The sequence below is a fragment of the Acomys minous genome (assembly GCF_964271855.1).
Source record: "Acomys minous genome assembly, chromosome: 8".
Lineage (NCBI taxonomy): Eukaryota > Metazoa > Chordata > Mammalia > Rodentia > Muridae > Acomys > Acomys minous.
In genome coordinates, this window is record NC_140489.1 from 63030811 (window position 1) to 63051644 (window position 20834).

At 41.2% G+C, this 20834-nt stretch overlaps 1 protein-coding gene across 3 annotated transcripts in view; it reads left to right on the forward strand.

The window, feature by feature from the left end:
- Positions 1-20834, forward strand: part of HEATR5A (HEAT repeat containing 5A) — a 102794-nt gene that overhangs the window by 38494 nt on the left and 43466 nt on the right. For all 3 annotated transcript variants that reach the window (XM_084791784.1, XM_084791786.1, XM_084791785.1), the window contains exons 14-21: positions 1929-2038; positions 6467-6630; positions 6908-7083; positions 13025-13130; positions 13585-13772; positions 15220-15376; positions 18290-18479; positions 19495-19664. In XM_084791784.1, coding sequence (XP_084647910.1) covers positions 1929-2038; positions 6467-6630; positions 6908-7083; positions 13025-13130; positions 13585-13772; positions 15220-15376; positions 18290-18479; positions 19495-19664 — 1261 coding nt within the window. The remainder of the gene's footprint in view (positions 1-1928; positions 2039-6466; positions 6631-6907; positions 7084-13024; positions 13131-13584; positions 13773-15219; positions 15377-18289; positions 18480-19494; positions 19665-20834) is intronic.

Consider the following 20834-nt stretch of genomic DNA (forward strand, 5'->3'; position numbering starts at 1 on the left):
ATTGAACTCAGGACCTTTGGAAGAGCAGCCAGAGCTCTCAGCCTCTGAGCCATCTCTCCGGCCCCACTTTGTTCTTTTTAATCTTTTAAAATCCTACCTTTAGAGTTTGCCATAACTGTAGTGTCTTTTCATTCTGGAGTTGTTTTATGCTTCTGCTTGTCCTTCCTGTTGAGGCTCACTAAGGCATACCTGTTCATCTTTGTGAGAAATAGCCTTGTTTATGGTAAAATTTGTTTTTACTTTATCATTCTCTATCACCTCTTTTTGTTTTGTTTTGTTTAATCTTAAACTGTTTAGCTCATAAAGTTTCTAGTAAGTATTGAATAAACATCTATCACATTTTGTCTGACACTTCAATTCTTTTTGATTCACTTTGTAACAAACAGAATTTTTACACATGCCATGTGCTATTGTTGCTGTTTCTTACTTGCTTAGCCTGTCACGGTTTTCGGCTTGTCATTTTCTTCCTATAAGATTTTCACCTATAGCTTTTTATATTCTAAAATAGTATGTAGGCGTTTAGAATTATACTTCCTTGACTAATTGAATTAATCTGATAATGCCTTTGCAAGGGCCTAGAGCCATGTTAACCCCTTTAAGGGGCCCCACTCCTTTGTCTTTACCTTACGTGGGTGGAAGCCAGCCTCAGGTCCTCATGGTGGTGCTGGCGTTTGTATTCCTACCCTGGTTGCTGGGAATTGAACTCAGGACAAACTCAGGAAGAACAAACAGTGCTCTTAACCTCTGAGCCATCTCTCCAGCCCCTGTATTCCTACTCTGAATCTGCTCAGGTTCTGTATTGTGCTTTTTACATTTTGATCATTTGTGGGTGAGAGCAGGCGTTAGCGGAAGCTTGTGGAGTCAGACAGTTCTGTCCTTTCCCCTGGGGTTCCAGGATCACACTTGGGGATTAGGGTTAGGTTGTCCGGGTTATGTAACAACAGCTTTACCTATTGCGGCTCCCACTGGCTCCGTGCCCTCCCCCACTTTTGGTTAATTTTATTTTGTCTTTATTGGATAGGGAGTGTTTGGCCTTAAAAAGTCTCCTTCTTGGGTCTAATTATGAGAACTTTACCCTTCCATCTGTACTGTGTATACTTATTTCCCTGTATTTTTGTAGATAGGCCAGTTGGGAACTGTAACCGTTCCCTCTAATAGAAGCAAAAACAAACAAAATTATTTCCCAGATTCTCATTTTGTTCTGCTCATCTGAGTACACAGAAACAGCCGATGACTCCTGAACTAAACTATGCGCCTAAACCAAGTGAATGCTACAGAATCCTAAAAACATAATCAATCATTTTAACATATGTGAATATGAATAGTTTTCATGTATTAGCTATAATTTTCTGATCCACGTTAAAGGCACACAAACATGTGATGGATTAGCTTACTGTCCATGACTAAAATATTCTATGTGGGGTTTCAAAATTGTCCTATCATGACTATCAAGCTGAAGATTATAAAATGAAACCAGTGTTTGTTTTACATTATTTATTTAGTGAGTGAATTTTCTACCTAATATATTTTTGGTTTTGGCAAATGCCAAGTTGTAACTTTTGAAATTTTGTACTAGGAGTTTAAGGTTTCTGTTATAATAATAAATACTTAATGAACTTTGAAATGAAAATTGACTTTATAGTTTCACTTTGAAGAATGGCAGAAAAATTACGATTGCTGTTTTGTTTGCTTGGTTGGTTAGTTTGGTTGAAGTGCCAGGAATGAAAGCCAGGCTTCATGCAGTAGGGAGGTGCTCTCCCCTGAGCTACGTTCTTAGAATCCCATTTAGACTTACAATCCCACTTTATTTCAAAAGCATAAATTCGCACTAACGTTCATTAGCTTGTGTTTATATGTCAACCTGCTTTGTGCTTGTACATTTTCATATAATATATACACTTAAGATATACTTTTTCTTTTGTTTCAAGGCTTTCTCCAATACTAAAAACATATGGAAGTTCTCTGAAAACACCATCAGTAGTTTATAGACAGAGACTCTATGAACTGCTAATTTTATTACCTCCTGAGACCTATAAAGGTATGTGCCTTAGACCCAAAATATTTTCTTGTTTGTGGCTAATTTGCTGTCTAGAAATCAATAGTTGCTTGTTAAACCCTTGACTGAGTGAGTGAGTCGTGGCGATTAGTTAGAGCCTTTCTCCTTGGATGTTGGAGTCTGTCCTAATCCCCAGGCTCACTGTTTTATACTAAACACAATGCATTTTTGTAAACCCGCCTCCTTGCCAAGTGTGGTAAAACACACTTGTATTCTAGTACTTTGGACATTGAGGAAGGAGGACTGTTAGTTTGAGAACAGCTTGGGCTACATAGCGAGTTCCAGGTACGTGAATTACACCACACCTCAAAAGGAAGGAGACAGGGAATCTAGTGCGAATAGTTCTTGTATCTTTCCATATCTTGCTTACATTTCCCTTGCGGAAGGACCTGTGGATCTACTATGTACAAAACTAGTCGCAAGACTTCAGGTGTTTGTTTGTTTGTTTACAGATTTTATGGTGCAAATCTATTATAAATTTGACTCTTCCTAGTTTTCTTGTAGAATGCTATTTATAGTACACATTTTAACCTAAGTTTTGTTCTTACTAGGCATAGGGGAAAAAATGACTTTGTATTAGTGGAATTCTGCAATAGATAAGATTGTCTTTGTTGGGAGGGGAAGCAGGTGGCGCTCTCGAGTTCAAGGCTAGCCTGGTCTACAAAGCAAGTTTCAGGACAGCCAGGGTTACACCGAGAAACCCTGTCTCAGGGAAAAAATATAAGGTTAGTTTTTTTTGTTTTTTGTTTTTTGTTTTGTTTTTTTTTTGTTTTTGTTTTTTGACAATTTCGTCTAGCCCACGCTGTCCTCAAACTTGTTATGTATGTAGCTGGGGATGACCTGGAAATTCTGGGTCGCCTTCACTTCTGCTTCCTGGGTGCTAGAACCACAGGTTTGTGCCGTCACACCTGACGTAAAACATGGCTTGCAGATAATGCATTGCTGCTCTAAGCTGTTTACTCTAGGAGCTGAAGCTTGACATTTCTATTCCCTGGGACTTCTGTTTTCTTTTTAATACTTAAGCCATGTTAAGTTGCATGGACTTCCTGTATTTCTTATGAAACTACATTTTTTTGCTCATCTTTTGCACATTATAGTAGTATAACATGCCAAGTTAATTGAGAATATTAATATACAGCATCCGTCTTGGCTTTGGTAATTATGTGAATGACATTGTTCCCATTGAGTCTTTTTGATTCATGTGTGTACCTACCAGAGCGTTCACTTCCGCCATGTCCTTGGAAAGAGTGGCAGAATATTTGTTCATCATCATTACCCAGGAGTATCAGTTGATTTGTTGCTGTATGGTAGACCCTGCTCAAAAAAATAGTATGCAGCAGTTACTTCACTCATTGTAGGAAGCGCTGTGGCTCGTTACAGTCGCCTTTCTTGGTGGTGAACTCAAATACTTATCTAGTAAACAGTGGGGTCAAGACAATGAGTAAATTTGTCAGCTGGGTTTAGCGGCAGACATTGTAGTCTTTGCGCGCTTGCGGGTGGGGTAGCATTAGAGAGAGTGCCTTCAAGGCCTGCCTGTGCTACAAGGTAAGACAAAAATAGGCAGAGAGGAAGGAAGGAAGGAAGGCAGGAAGGAAGGAAGGCAGGAAGGAAGGAAGGAAGGCAGGCAGGGAGGGAGGGAGGGAGGGAGGTAGGCGGTTTGTTTCATACCGTTCTGCCTCCACCAGTGCCCTAAAAGGCAGCCCCTGCTTAGCTCTCGGCCTGCCTCACTTGTGCTCTCAGAGAGGTGCCCTGTCACCAGAGCTCACAGTACTCTGGCTCACAACCAGTGCTGCGCAGCTTATAGCCAAGGCTGCAGCAAAAGCAACTCTCAGGATTCGTACTTAAAGTTTATACATTAGAGTAAAATTACAGGGTTTTGAGTTTTTAAACATGTAAGACTATCAACTTACAGTCAACAGGCTTTTTTCTTTCTTTTTTTTTTTTTTTATGAATGTTGGTACAAGTCTACCTTTGAAGAAATTTAAGAAGAAAAACTGTGTTTTCTTAGAATGGGAGTTAGGGAATGCAATTGGGAATAATACACATTTTCAAATTTGAAGCCACTTCCAAGGAGTTCCTTAAGAAACAAAGTCAGAGCCGCATGTGGTGGCTCATGCCTTTAATCCCAGCACTCACAACGCAGAGGCAGGCGGATCTCTGAGTTCAAGGCCAACCTGGTCTACAAAGCAAGTCCAGGACAGCCAGAGCTGTTACACAGAGAAACCCTGTCTCAAAAAACCAAAAAAGAAGGAGAAGAGGAAGAGGAGGAGGAGGAGGAAAAAGAAACAGAGTCAGGGCCAAGAGGTGCCTCGCTAGGTAAAGATGCTTGCTACCAGCCTGGGTATTGGAGTTTGACCCCAGCCCCACATGCTGGAAGGAAAGAACTGAGTCCCCAGAATTGTCCTCTGACCTTCTCACCTATGCTGTGGCACGTGCATATGTGCACACAAACACACATGTACCAAATAAATTAAAATATAATTTAAAACTTTTTTTTCTGTATTCCCTACCAGGGAGGGGCACAGAACAGCAGAAGCTGTGAATGGCACAGTAGGACAAGTGCATATGTGAGTGCACATTGGTTGTGACTGTGTGCACAAGATCTCCAGATTCCCAGGAGAAACCTGACAGAGCGGGTAGAACTGGGCAGTTGGTAATTGGCAGCTCCCAGGAGAGGGAGGGAGAGTTAGTTCTGTTTAAGGCTGCAGCCCCTGAAGGGCCTAAGGTTATGTAGACTGCGTTAAGATCTCTGAGTGATCTGCTGTTCCTGTTTTCTGACTTGTCTTACAACATTTCTCAAGAGGGCTCTTTTGTAAGCTGTTAGTATATTTTTCAACACCTATTATCATTAATTAATTTTTCACTAATGTGAAAATACAATAAAGTTTTAAACATAATCTCGTTATCTTAATTTCATGTTTTAAAAATGACTAAAGATCAAGTATCTATTCAATGTCCAAGTGTCTAGATATTTTACAACACAGAACTGCCCATTACCTGTACCTGGAAAAGAAGTGTTATCTCTAGGTCAAACCTAGAGTAAATAATAGCAGTAGTAGTAGCAGCAGCAGCAGCAGTAATAATAATAATAATGCATTAATGTATTAAATTGTACCAGAGAGCTATAATCATCAAAATCCAGACTCCAGAAAGTTTTATAGAACACATAACATTGTTTCTTCAAAAGAATTAAATGAAGGAAAACATAGGGAAGATGAGATTCAAAGAGATGAGTTATATCAACATGTAGTCATATCAACATGCAGATCTTCTGTGGAAGCAGAGCTGAGCACATGCTAGGTGTGGGGACATGGCTTGTAACACCAGTGTCTTTGATGCTTGACATTTTTCATAGTGGATATATATTTTCAGTCTCTGCTTTTTTTTTTACCAATCTCTTCCTGCCATCTTCCTTCCCTTTTCTCTTGAGATGAGACTGTGGTATGTTGTTCAGGAAGGCTTCTATCCAGGTCCTGGACAATCCCTCTGTGTCAGTCTCGTGTATTGATGGGACTATGGGACTGTCCCACCTTGCCAGGCTAAAGTTTTCTTCCCTGGTACTAATGAGTGAACCTAGGAACTAGTATGTGCAGGGCAAGTGTTATACTACTGAGCTACATACCCAGCCCTGTTCAGTTGTTTTACTTTGTTTTGATACAAAGCCTCTAAATAAACTTGGCTGTCTTAGTGCTCAATATGTGGACTAGGCTATCCTTGAACTCAAAGCCTCTGTCTCTAAGTGCTGGGATTAAAGGCATGTGCTACCATGCCCAACTTGGTGTTTTGTTTTGTTTTCTTTTCTTTTCCTTACTTTCTTCATCCTTTCTTTTCTTTTTCTTTCTTTCTTTCTTGATTTTTTGTTTGTTTGGTTTTGGTTTTTCAACACAGGGTTTCCCTGTGTAGCCTTGAATGTCTTGGACTCACTTTGTAGACCAGGCTGGCCTCGAACTCACAGCTATCACCTCCCAAGTGCTGGGCTTAAAGATGTGAGCCACCACACCTGGCGTGCCTGCCTGCCTTCCTTCCTTCCTTCCTTCCTTCCTTCCTTCCTTCCTTCCTTCCTTCCTTTCACAAGCAAGAAGAACATTTGGTTACTTACATGCTTAAAGCATGAGTGAATTGGACTCATCCGCTTCTGTACTTCATGTGGTTTTATGTTAAACAGTGGTGACTTGTACTGACTGCTAAAAGGCATATGCTTCACAGTGTCATTTTACCGTCTGTTCTTAGCTGTGGGAGTAGTGGACACACAGCCAAGACATTCACGTGTCAGTTCAGTGGCCAACGATGAGGAATGGCGTCTGAAGCTGTCATACTTTAAACCTCAGCCTGGGCACTCCTTTTACCCTGTACTCTAAGGATAAAAGCTAGTAAGTACTAAATTGCTAATTGTTCTTTTCTTCACTCAAGGGAACCTCTGTGCTATCCTCAAGGAGCTGGCTGCTGAACTGACTGCCCCTGATACGCAAGCGGCAGCATCCACGTGTTTACTTCCATCCCTTTGTCATCCAGATGACCTTTTGATACTAAGCCCTTTGCTGCAGGAGACTGACCATAGGTTTATAGAGGAACAGGTATGGTGGTTTTAAAATAATTTTTGTTTAAGATTTTATTTATTTTACATACATGAGTACTCTATCTGCAGGTCACCTGCATGCCAGGTGAGGGCACCAGATCCCAGTATAGATGGTTGTGAACTACCATGTAATTGCTGGGAATTGAACTCAGGACCTCTGGATGAGCAGACAGTGCTCTTAATCACTGAACCATCTCTCCAGCCCTTAAAATAATTCTTGAGGCCATTATGTCTTGAATGATTTTAAACCCTTATGTACTTTTCCCCCTGTCTAGCTCCTGCTTGGTAATGGCGTTGCCTGTGGAAGTCTAGAATATGATCCTTACTCTATTTACGAGAAGGATGTGGGAGGAGACTCCGTGCCTAAGCCCCTGCCTCCAGCACTGTCAGTTATTAGCTCTGCATCCAAGCTCTTTGGGGTTGTCTGTGCTAATGTGGACGAGGCTCAAAGGTAAATCTCTTCAATAACCACTTATCCTAAAATATAACTGCTGTCTTGATGAACACATTGCTGGTGGGTAAAATGGACAACATCAAATGACCTCATTAACCTAGAAATTTCTCATTGGACAGTGTAGGCAAAGTCTGTTTTCTCGCCAAGTGTGGTGGCATGCACCTTTAATGCCAGCACTCGGGAGGCAGAGGCAGGCGGATCATTGTGAGTTCAAGGCTAGCTGGTCTACAAAAGAGAGTCTAGGATAGCCAAGGCTACACAGAGAAACCCTGTCTCAAAAAAACAAAAAAAAAAAAACAACCAAACAAACAACAAAAAAAGGCTGTTTTCTTGTGGCTAATATTGACAAGAAATTACTCAATGCAAGCCAGGCCTGATGGCATCTGCCACAATCCCAGCACATAGGAAGCAGAGGGTTTTGAAAATACCCAAGGCTAGTCAGGCACAGTGGCACACACCTGTAATCCCAGCACTCAGAGAGGCAGATGCATGTCAATCTTTGTGAGTTCGAGGCCAGCCTGGTCTACAAAGTGAGTCCAGGACAGTCAAGGCTACACAGAGAACCCCTGTCTCGAAAAACCAAAAGAGAAAAGAAAGAAAGAAAACCAAAGGCTAAGTAATGATTTCTCAGTTAACCAAGAACCAGGCTCTTACCTGATAGGGCATAAAATTATGCGATCAAAATCCACTACTCAGGAAATGTCGGAGAAACTAAATGGCTGGTCACGATTTTACAGGTTATCACAATTCCCATTTATTCACCCATGTTCTTTCTCCCTCCTTTCCTCCTTATCTTTCATTCTGACCACAACGCATTTGACTTAGATCATGTTTTTTAAAAGTTAAGATTTATTTATTTATTATGTATATGTCGTTCCGCCTGGATGTACACCTGCAGGCCAGAAGAGGGCATCAGATCACTGTATAGATGGTTGTGAGCCACCATGTGGTTGCTGGGAATTGAACTCAGGACCTCTGGAGGAGCAGACAGTGCTCTTAATCTCTGAGCCATCTCGCCAGCTCCTAGATCATGGTTTTTATTCTGTCATTTCATCCAATCATATCTCCTAGTGGATAGCAACTAGTTAGAAATTTTAGCTTGGTCCCTGGGTGAAATCTTAAACAATAGTCTTGTCATGAAGTTATATCTGAAGCAACTTGGATACAGTCTGTTTATTAAATCGCCCACATCTTCTGAAGACCTTCTGATAAAAAGAATGTTCTTCTATTTACAACAGAATGATTATTTTTCTTGTAGACAAGTTTCTCATATATTATCTAGTTAGAGTTTCAAGGAGGGTTTTTTGGGGGGGCGGGGCATTTTTTTTTAATTTATTTATTTATTTTTGCTTGTTTGGTTGGTTTGGTTTTGGTTTTTAGAGACAGGGTTTCCCTATGTAGCCTTGCCTGCTCTGGACTAGCTTTGTAGACCAGGCTGGCCTCGAACTCACAGAAATCTACCTGCCTCTGCCTTCTGAGTGCTGGCATTAAAGGTGTGCACTAGCGCATCCAGCTGATTTCTTAATTTTGTTATATTTTAATGACATTTAAATTGTGCTCATCCTTTTCCCTAGCCAGGTTATAATAATATAGTGAATATTCAACGGTTTGGAAGTAGGTTTTATTTGTTGTAACTAAATGTTCAGGCATAACAACAAGACCTGTTATTCTCTTTTGATTTTAAGTGAATAAAAATGGTAGGCAGTAGTTTGAGGATTTTTTGGTTGGTTGTTTGCTTGTTTTTTTGGGGGGGTTGTTTGGTTTATTGTTGTTGTTTGGTTTTTCGAGACAGGGTTTCTCTATGCTATCTTGACGTCCTGGGCTCGCTTTGTAGACCAAGCTGGCCTTGAACTCACAGTGATCCACCTGCCTCTGCCTCCCGAGTGCTGGGATTAAAGGCATGAGCCACCACGCCTGGCATGTTTGCTTGTTTTTAAAGAAATGGCCGTCCAGGATCCCAGAAACAGAAAGTAGGTTGTTTTAACTCAGTGACTTCCTGTGGGTGTCATTAGAGAGCCTTAGGAATGGAGCTATGTGAATAGAAGTTTCTAGTTTTCTGTTGTCCCAGTTTGGGCTCCTTCCATGCATGTGTTCATGTATGTTCATATGCGGGTGATGTGCATGCGGGTAGATAGGCCAGAGGCTAGCCACCATGTCATTTTTGTTTTTAGAAGAAGTCTCTCACTGGCCCGGAACTAGCCCAGTCTGGTGCAGCAGAGGTCCTTCTGCCTCTGCCTCCCAGCTCTGGGAGTACTGGGCCGCCATTGCTTGGCATGAGTGCTGGGCATTGAACTCAGGTCTTTACTGACTGAGCTGTCTCCTCACTCTAGACATCTTTTCTGTATGTGTTCTGTTTTTGCATTCTAGATTAGAACTGATTTAATTAAAGTATCCATATTTAGCCAGTATGGTGGTGCAGACCTGTAATCCCAGCACTGGATGGCTTAGGCAAAATAATTGTCAGTTACAGTGGAGCCTGTGCTAGACAGGGAGACCCTCTCCCAAAAACAAAATACCAACAGACAAAATGAAAAAAGAAAATACCATTTTTTAAATGTCTCAATGCTAAGAGTTTATTCTAAGTTTAAAATACAGTTTTCTAATGTATTATGTATTTAGAATTGAAATTATTGGGACTGGAAAGATGGCTCAGAGTTAATCTTATTGATCGTTAAGTGTGATCTTATTGATTATTTAATGCTTATTGCCCTGTTAGAGGACTAGAGTGTGGATGCCAGCACCCACATTAGCCACTTACAAGCACCCTTAGCTCCAGCTCCAGGAGGTTAAAATCTGCTTCAGGCTTCACTCACAGGCAAAACACAGACAAACACATGTAAATAAAAGACATTTTCTTCCAGGACAGCTAGGGCTACATGGAGAAACCTTGTCTTAAAAATAAAACAAAACAAAACAAAACAAAAATGTATTTTCTACACTCGGAGTCAGATAGATGTGAATTCAAGGCCAGCCTGATCTACAAAATGAGTTCAGGATAGCCAAGGCTATGCAGAGAAACTCTTTCCCAAAAAAAGAACCAAAAAAAAAAAAAAAAACAAAACAAAAACAAAAAGACCCCCAAGAAAATAAAAACCCTTTTCTGTGTGGGAGTCTGAGGACAGCGGGCAGGAGTCAGTTCTCTCCTCCCGCCGTGTGGGCTGAGGGATGGGCTTGCTGGCAAGCACCTTTACCTCCATCTTATTCCCCAACTCAAACCAAAAGGGAACCTGTTATTATTATGTCATGTAGTTAGTTATGGGTGAGGTGTGGGAGAATCAGTTCCTCCCCTTCTACCGTGTGGGTTCCAGGAAGCACAGTGAGGGCAGGAAGCATCACAGCAAGTGCCTTTATCAGCCGTCCGTCTCATCGGCTGGAAATTATCTTGTAAACCAGGTTATTCTTTATATTCTCACCAGAGAAATCTAGAAACAGAAAACTTTGCACTGCGGCAATTAAAATGCAAATACTTAAAAGGGTTTGTCGGGTCATTTGTATTCTTTGTTTTACTTCCTGGCTAACGTGAAGCTTACTATGTAGTCCCAGCTGGCCTCAAACCCTCAGCATCCTCCTGCCTTAGCGTCCCGTGAGCTAGGATTACAGGTGTATACCACTGTAACAGCTATAGTATTTTTAATTTTTAAAAAAATTACAAATTGAGCCAGGCATGGTGGCGCACATCTTTAATTCCAGCACTTGGGACGCAGAGGCAGGTGGATCTCTGTGAGTTCGAGGACAGCCTGGTCTATAAAGTGAGTCCAGGACAGTCAAGGCTACACAGAGAAACCCTGTCTCAGAAAAAAAAAGACAGAAAGAAAGAAAAGAAAAACAAACAAACAATTACCAATAGCCCCAAGATCCCAAATTAAGGTAATGCTAATACTTATTTTTAAATGTTTATAATAGTTAATAAAATTGGAAATTTTCTTAGAAGGAAATATTTCTTAGGAGGAAAAAAAGACAAGTCGTAACAATGTAATTATAGTGTAAGGCTAATTTTTGAAAATTCATAAGTCTAAGGACGAGTATCTAAAAAGATTTTTTTTTTAATTCTGAAATCTTAATGGTAACTCTTTCTAGATGCTAGGGTTGTAAGTGGATTTGAGAGTAATGTGTTTCTCTCAACTCTTAGTGACCTGCCATTTTTATTATACCTTCTTTTTCCATTGAACTTCTTGTACTGTTGGGCTTTTAAAAGGAACAATGCCCGTATCTCCTTTGCTTTGATAGCAAATTTGGACAAACTTTAAGCCTTATTGGCTGAAACACTGTATAATAGAGATCTGACCTGCAAATAAATGGGAAGAAAAATACCTTAAGGTAGAGAGAACCAGCTCCATAAAGTTGTTCCCTGACCCCTGACACACACACACACACACACACACACACACACACACACACACCTACATACCTTTTTGTTTTTGTTTTTTAATGATAGAGGTCTTCCTGGGTGGTAATGCAAAGGAGGCGAATCTCTGTGAGTTCGAAGGCAGCCTGGTCTACAGAGTGAGTTCCAGGACTGTTAAACAGAGAAGCCCTGTCCTGAAAAGCAAAAACAAAAAACAAAGAATACCTTGAACTCACTACACAGCCCAGGCTGGCACAAATTCAGCATCCTCTGGTCTCATCCTCCTGATTGCAGGCTTGTACCTCCCTCCCTTGAAGCTGCTTGGTAAGAGGCCAAATTCTGTAATGTTAAAGGTCATATTTCACAATTTTTGTGTAATTGTCAACATTGAATAATGAATTAGGACATTCTCAAATAATACTACTCAGTTTTGTCAGTTTTCTGTTGGTCTAATGAATACCTGTGGTAATCAGTTTATAATAAAGAGAAAAAATATTTTTGCTCACAAATGTAGAGGTTTTAATCAGTGGTTTAGCTGGTGGAGGTGTGTCATGTTGGAACTGCCTGCCAGGGCAGAACCGCCTACCTCACAGACAGCAAAGGACACGGAGACGGAGAAAAGGTCCGCAGTCCTCTTGGAGGGGACAGCTGGAAGCCCAGAAGCCTCCCGGTAGGGCCACTTTGTCTAGCTTTTAAGCTAGGAAGCACAAGCCCTTCCCGAAGGATCTCAGGAACCTAGCCATCGCACCACAGCTGCTGCTGCTATAGGCAGTTTTAGGGATGTAAAGCATGAGTTTTTAAAACGTTAAGTAAGGGGTGCCATTTTTTTCTTTTTTTTTTTTTATTAATTTATTCTTGTTACATCTCAATGGTTATCCCATCCCTTGTATCCTCCCATTCTTCCCTCCCTCCCATTTTCCCCTTATTCCCCTCCCCTATGACTGATCCTGAGGGGGATTACCTCCCCCTGTATATGCTCATAGGGTATCAAGTCTCTTCTTGGTAACCTGCTGTCCTTCCTCTGAGTGCCACCAGGTCTCCCCCTCCAGGGGACATGGTCAAATGTGAGGCACCAGAGTACGTGAGAAAGTCATATCCCAGTCTCCACTCAACTGTGGAGAATGTTCTGACCATTAGCTAGATCTGGGTAGGGGTTTAAAGTTTACCGCCTGTATTGTCCTTGACTGGTGCCTTAGTTTGAGCGGGACCCCTGGGCCCAAAGGGATGCCCTTTTTAAAGAGCATTTTCCCTGTGCTTCAGGAAGTTAGGGGAAGTGGGTAGGAATTTTTTATACAAATTACAGGTACTGACGTAGCTGAATTTTCCCAAGGGGAAAAAAATCTCTAAGACAGGCATTTGTAATTTTTTCCACAAAGCAATGCTTTGTTCCCTCTTGCTGGAATGGCCCTTAATAAAAATGTTTTCCTTTTGGTCATGATGTATCTTTTCTTTCTTAAACTGTTTCAAGGTGTTGGATAACAGTTCTCACTTTAGAAGTCACAGGGGAGCCAGGCAGGGTTAAGTTACCTGCTCCGCAGCTGATTTGACCTTACTAGCCTAGCTGCGCTTAACCCTTGCTGCTTCTGATTTCAGGGTTCTGATACTGGAGCAGCTTTTGAGCAGCATCAAGCACACCAAAGGAGCGCGTCAGCAAGCAGTTCAGTTGCACGTTGTTTCTGCCGTGTCTAATTTACTGAAGGTAATTTTACTTAAACGCACATGTCTACTTGCTATTTCAAAACGAAGTCACTTTGTAGTAACTAAGTAGGTTGTATGCTGATGCTGCTGGAGAAGTTGACTATTTGTTTTTCTTAATCTCTGATGAAAGTGTCCCAGGACTGAGAATTGCCCTTGACTTTTTCTCCATAAAGAACTTGTTAGCAACTGGCCTTGGTTTAGCTCGGTGCCTTAGCTGAGCAGATCTGATGTCCCAGGCCAGGCGTCGGTGGGCTTGGGCTCTTGTGGACCAAATCCAGCTGCTGCGATGCTGCTCGTTGCTCATGCGATTATGGGCACCGTGATTAGTGGCTTCTGGGTTTCACAGGTTTCGTTTTTAAGTGAAGAACATAAACGATTGACAAGAATATGCATTCTAAGCTAGATGAGAAAATCTACTCTGACTGTGCATTTTAATTGTTTTTCATGCCCTTTAGTATGTGGCTGGCTCTAAAGGAAGTTTAGGTCCAGAAGTAAGAAGACTTGTCCTGACACTACTCCTGGGAGCCCTAGAAAGCCCCAGCCCCCTTCTGAGATGTGCAGCTGCGGAAGCCTGGGCTAGACTAGCCCAGGTGGTGGACGATGGAGGCTTCACTGCTGGCTTAGCCCAAGTTAGCTTTGACAAGTAAGCGAACTTCTTACTGCTCATGGCTGTTATCAGATTGGGATATAGTTTGCTGTTGAATGGAGCTAGTAAGAATGTTGTTCTACAGTTTAACTAAAAATGAAAAGTGGACAGTCTGGATGTTTTCAGGTGAGGGGCAGTTGGTCTGAAAAGCGAGCACTGTCGCAGATGAGAAGCAGGATGCAGGAAGGCGCGCAGGAGGCCGCAGACCACAGGGGCCACTCTTGACCCCTGTAACTTTGGAAAGCCCACTCAGTCCTTCCAGCCAGTTGTCTTGAACTAGCCTGAAGGGGTGGTCAGTAATATGACCATACTTATTTAAGGATGTTTAAGGGACAAGGGTATAAATTTGAAAATGCTGCTGAAGCAGATACAGATAAGCCCATGCCTGTGCCTGCTGTGGTAGCGCACACTCATAAACCTCCAGGAGCAAGTAGAGTTGCTGCTCGTTTCCTTTCAGACCAGCCAGGCTGCATAGCAAGACCCTGGCTCCAAAAAGTTCATGGGCATGAATAGAATACAAACAAAGTCAATTGGTTAGCAGCTGTGACAGTAATTGAGTGCCTTGGCCTCTGCTGTGTTAAGTAGGTACTTTGTGGAATGTCGCCTGTCCTCTTGAAAGCATCTGTACAGTGCAGCAGTGATAACACAGCCACGGGGATGTTGGGGGGAAGGAAGAGCTGAAGTGCCTAAGTAGTACATAGGGCATTCCCAATAAATGATAACTGCTTTTATAGTTTCAGTATAAAAGTTCTTAAATTGAAATGATGGAACTCACATGTTCCCATGTACATTTTTAAAATCTAACCTAATAAAATAGTATTAGTTCCAACCTTATAAACTATGTGTGTATACATGTATATGTCATATATAATATATGTGTGTATATATGATATATATAATGTATATGCAAAATAGTGTGTGTATATTTCTGAAATGGTCATGGTGAAAAAAATGGTAGCATAGTAGTGCACACCTTTAATCTCAGCACCCAAAAGGCAGAGGCAGGTAGATCTCTAAGTTCTAGGCCAGCCTGGTCTACAAAGTGAGACCCTGTCTTCAAATTAAAAGGAAAAAAAGAAAAGGAAAGATACCTTTCCACTTACTTCAGAATGCTTCATCCCTTTACAATAAATGTACCTTTTAATTTTCTAACTGTTCTTATGAAAAGTTTGTTTATGTAACAAGTTACATGAATTGAAATATTTATTTTCATTTATTTATTGTATATGTTTGTGTGTCTGAGTGGTGCCCATGTATATTTGTGGGTACTCATGTATGTGTGTGAGTGCATATGTGAGGATGTTCATGTAAGGGAGGGGTGTGCATGGAGAGTTCAGAGGACAACTCATGGAAAAGATTCTCTCCTGTAGATGAATCTTAGGGGTTGAACTTAGCATACTGAGTCTTTTCTGTGCTGTTTTTATTTTTATTTCTATACTTGCAGATTGAAGTCAGCAAGAGATGCGGTTACCAGAACAGGCCACTCTCTGGCCCTGGGATCCCTGCATAGGTACTTAGGGAGCATAGGGCCTCAGCACTTGAGTTCTTGCATTGGCGTCCTTTATACTTTGTCTCAGGACAGCACTTCTCCTGATGTGCAGGTAAGCACCTCACGTGACACCCTCCTTGAAACCCATGACTTACCCAGGATGTGGATTCTGCTTTTACTGATAATCTGTGTTAAAACGTCAAAGCTGTGGTTAAGTTTGATAGATTTAAGAATTCAAAGCAAAAAAAAAAAAAAAAGAATTCAAATCTTTCTTCCCCTCAACCTCATGAGTGCCAAAGTCAATCACATTCGGTATCTTTTCTGAAAAATAGATAACTCTTTCATTAGACTAATAGCCTGAGTGTGATGGCACTAGCCACTATGTAGTGTTCTGCTAATATGCTAGCATAGTTGGTACCCTATGGTAATTTACTTCGTGAAATCCCTTAGAAGAGATATGAGGCTTTCAGAAGCTAAGTACTTCTGCATGGCTGAGAAGATAATACATTGTGAGATTTAAAAATAAAAAAACAGATTAGAGACTGAAACCCACCTTAACCAGTGTACGATATGTTTATGTGTGCTGCCCGATTCTGTCAGTTCCACGTTCCTCTGGCATCTTAATCAAATATGAGTCATTTCCATTCTCCTGATGGTTGTTTTTGTTTGTCTGTTTTGTTTGTTTTGTTTTTCAAGACAGGGTTTCTCTGTGTAGCCTTGGCTGTCTTAGACTCGCTTTGTAGACCAGGCTGGCCTTGAACTCACAGCAATCTGCCTGCCTTTGCCTCCTCTGATGATTGTTTTTATTGCTTTTGTTTTGTTTTACTTTTTTGAGGCAGGGTTTCTCTGTGTAGCCCAGGCTGTTCTGGAACTTGCTCTGTAGACCAGGCTGGCCTTGAACTCACAGATCTGCCTGCATCAACCTCCTAAATGCTGGGATTACAGGTGTGCACTGTCATGCCCGGCTGTGGTTGTTGCCTTTTAAAGCCATGCTTCATTCATATATCCTGGGGGTCGGGGTCAGGGTTGTTTGTTTTATTTTGTTTACAGAGGTCTTACTACATAGCTCTGGCTAGCCTCAAACTTGTAATCAGGGGTATTGCCTCAGTCTCTCAAGTGTTCTGTTTGGTTTATTTTCCCATCTCTTCCCACTTGTACATATGTCCCAAAGTGTTTATAGCCTACTAAAGGAACTTAACTATTTTTTATTTTCTTCCAATCCTTTCTAGATATGAAACCGTATTTGTCTAAAATGTTTTATTTTGCAGCCTCTTTGCTGAAAAGTTTGGCAGGCTTCCTCGTGGCTTCTTTTGGTTTGTTGTTTTGTTTTGTTTTGTTCTTCAGGACTGGGGACTGAACCCAGGGCCCTGTGTATGCCAGCAAGTGCTCACCAATGACTCACATCCCCAGACTCTTTGTACTCTTAGACGGGGACTAAGTTCTCCAGCCTGGCCTTGAACTTGCTGTTACCCAGGCTGGTGCCACACCCGGGCATTTTGTTTTACTTTACTTTGTCTTGTTGTGAGGTGGTGTTCCATTGTGTGGCCAAGGTTGGCTCCGTGCTCCTCCTGCACCGCTGTGCCCCTTCCCAGCTCACCCTGACCCATCCCTGTTACTGCCCCCAAAACTGACTGCTCCCACACATGCTGTCTGCCTTGCATCCGTTATTCTCTTGTCTTCGCTTAGTTTGTCCTTTTGTTCTTCCTACACTGATGATCCAAACATTTTAAGGTTTTTTTGTTTGTTTGTTTTTTGTTTTGTTTTGTTTTAAGATTTATGTACTTATTATGTATACAGAGCTTGTATGGGAGCCAGCAGACCAGAAGAGGGCATCAGATCCCATTATAGATGGTTGTGAGCCACCATGTGGTTGCTGGGAATTAAACTCAGGATCTTCAGAAGAACAGCCAGTGTTCTTAACCTCTGAACCATTTTAGTTTTTATTGTTGTATGTTAATTGTATATTATGATTGCTTTGTTGTGGCATTTTCACAATTTCACACATGTACGTGATGTATGTTGATTGTATTCATCTCCGTTTCCCCTCGCATGGCCCTCACTGAGTGCTCTCCTCCTGCCCACTAGTCCCCATCATGTCCTCTTCTTCCTTCCTCTTTCTAATTCTTCTTCCTCCTCCCCTCCTCCTCTTCTTCCTGCTTCAACTTCTCCTTTTCTATTACATAAATGGAATTATACTCTGACGTCCAGCTTTCTTCATTCATTTTGTTACTTATATGAACAGTAAAGCATTTATAACAATCTAGATTTATTCAAGCTTTTAGCTAAAGTATTATCCTGAAATTCTAACTGCTAAGCTAGATCTAGATATATCATTCTGATTTGAATGGTTGTCTGAATTGGTTTTATGTTTCATATTCTTTTTTAAAGATTTATTTATTTACTTTTATATATATGAGTGCTCTATCTGTATGTACACCTGCAGGCCAGATGAGGTCATCAGATCATATTATAAATGGTTGTGACCCATCATATACTTGCTGGGAATTGGACTCAGAAACTCCGGAAGAGTAGACAGTGCTCTTAACCACTGAGCCATCTCTGCAGCTCCCTGTATTTCATATTAAAGATAAGGATTTTTCTTGGCTAAAGAGATGGCTCAGTAGCTATGAGCAGCTATTCCTCCAGAGAACCTGGGTTCATTTCCCACCACTCACAACCATGTGTCACTCTAATTTGGGGGAGCTAAATACCCTCTTATGGCCTCTGTGGTCACCAGGCATGCATATTGTGCATATACAAAAAATGTAGACAGAACACATACACATGGTATAAAATAAGTAGATCTGGGTTGGGTTTGTTTGTTTGTTTGTTTTGTTTTTTTTTTTTTTTTTTTACTTTTTCTTAAACTTTAAACTTATAGTGCTCACTCTCCCTCTTTCCAAATTGGTAGTGGCATATCCATTCCCTAATTTCTATCATTTGTTAATCTGCAAAAAACAAAGACCAGTTTACTGACTTAGGTGTTGTGGTACAACTGACATTTTTATCTCCTTTGTCTTTCCAGACCTGGGCGCTCCATTCGCTGTCCCTGACCATCGACTCTGCTGGTGCCCTCTATCACGTGCACGTGGAGCCTACCCTGGCACTCATTCTCAGGCTGCTGCTGAATGTGCCTCCAACCCACGCCGAAGTGCACCAGAGTCTTGGTCGCTGCTTGAACGCCCTCATTACCACACTGGGCCCGGAGCTGCAAGGTGTGTGGAAGCTGCTTTGTGGTGTGCTCTATCACAGGTGTACACGTAAAAATAGCTTCGTCATAGTCTTGACCTTAGCATGTAGCAGGTATTCAACGTGCTTTGTTACGTGGGTTCAGTCAGCCTGGTGTCTCCTACCATGAGAAGATAAAAGTGCTGTCTTAGAGAGATGGGTGTGTCCTAAAAATACATGCCTAAATAATTATAGTATATGTCCAGTATCATAGAGAACTCTGCTTTCCCAGAAATAAATAAGTCCAAAGTTTAAAATATTCAAAGCTCTTCAGATTATATGGTATATGATTATAACATGAAAATAACTCTTAAATGATATCAGAAGAGCTGAGTTGATTGGCAATTTCTAATTCTACTTTTTAACAAATTTTACATTTCATGAGTATTTGGTAAAACCTGCAAATAGCCAGGCAGTGGTGGTGTACACCTTTAATCCCAACACTCAGGAAACAGAGGTAGATGGCTTGTTGTGAGTTCAAGGCCAACCTGCTCTACAAATCGAGTCCAGGACAGCCAAAGATACACAGAGAAACCCTGCTTTGGAAAAAACAAAAACAAAAAAAACAGCAAGTAGTTGAGATGGCTCAGCAAGTAAAGGCACATCTTGCCAAGACTAATAGCCCAAGTTTGACTCCTAGGATCTACATGGTAGAGGGAGAGAGCCAAAACTCCCACCAGGTAGGCTGTCCTCTGACCTTCACACATGCGCATAATTGCTTAAGAACAAGATACTCTATCAGTATGTCACCTTATCCTCTGGAGTGTGTGTGTGTGTGTGTGTGTGTGTGTGTGTGTGTGTGTGTGTGTGTGTGTGAAGGCCTCCTACATGCTAAGCATATGCTTTGGCACTGACCCGTGCCCCAGCCCATGTCTGCTTTTGTGGTAGAAATTTAACTTGACAGATCTATGAGATAATTTTAATGACTTTAAAACCTTACATTGTTTAAAGATTAGTAGCTTTATAGGCTGATTTTTAAAAGCTTTTGGCTTTTTATTTCAGGTAACAATACTTCTGTGTCCACCTTAAGGACTTCCTGTCTGCTGGCTTGTGCAGTGATGCAAGATACCCCGGGCTGCCTGGTGCAGGCGCAGGCCATCTCTTGCCTTCAGCAGCTTCACATGTTTGCTCCACGGCACGTCAACTTGTCCAGCCTGGTCAGCTGCCTCTGTGTGAGTATGAAGCTATGAGTGAGTTCCTCGTTTCTGAAACTCGAATTTATTCCACAAATTGTCACATTTGAAGAATTTTTGCAAAGCTCAGTTACTGAAAAAAAATACTATTGCAAGTTGATCTGACTTTAAGACTACTGCTGTATTTAAATAGGGAATAAAAGTCTGCTTACCTGATTCATGAATTCACTTAATGATTTTTTACTAAGAAACAAAGAATAAGATTAACACCTACTAATCCATGATGCATAAGATCTCATCAGGCTTATTACCTTTTTACTTTTCTCATGTAAAAAAAAAAAAGTTGGGCAAGTATTGCATGCCTTTAGTCTCGGCACTCAGGGAGGCAGAGGCAGGAGGATCTCTGAGTCTACAAAGTGAGTCCAGGCCAGCCAGAGCTACACAGAGAAACCCTGTCTTTAAAAAGTTGAAAGAAATAAAGAGAAAAAGAAAGAAAGAACAGGATATGTTACATTTAAAATAGAAATCATGGGCTGAGGAGATGGTTCAGCGATAAGGGCACTCTGCCCTTCCAGAGGTTCTGAGTTCAATTCCCAGCAACCACATCTATACTTGGATTTGATGCCTTCTTCTGGCATGTATGCATACATTCAGATATAGAGTATACCACTCATATATAAACAAAAATAAGTAAATCTTTAAAATAGAAATGTTTAAAAATGGTTTTCATTACCTTAAATTTCATTATTTTAATAATTTGGCTAGAAATTAATTCTAAATTTATTAGATTGAATTTATTATACTTTTCAGTATTTCCCCAAGTAAGGAAATTGTATGTTATCATTGGGCAGGTGTCCTACACTAGCAGCTCCCACGAACTGCATGCTGTCCCCTCCTGTCTCAACAGCACCATCACTTCTGAGTACTCTCAGTTTTAAAAAGATCTATCATTAGCTGTGCTGAGGTGAACCTTAAACAGCCCAGCGTTCCTCCCACAGATGTGTGGATCTGAGGGGCAGTAAGAGCGGAAAGCCTCGTCAGTCAGGTGGACACTTGGTCTTTGCCTTGTTCTTATCTCTATAGCCTAAAACTTGTAAGTCGCCCGTTTTCAAACTCTTAGATCAACTATTTATTTTATCAAGTTAGAAAGTACAGTGTTTGTGAGCACATGCTTAGATGGAAGCTGAGCCACTTTGGAGGTAGCGCTTG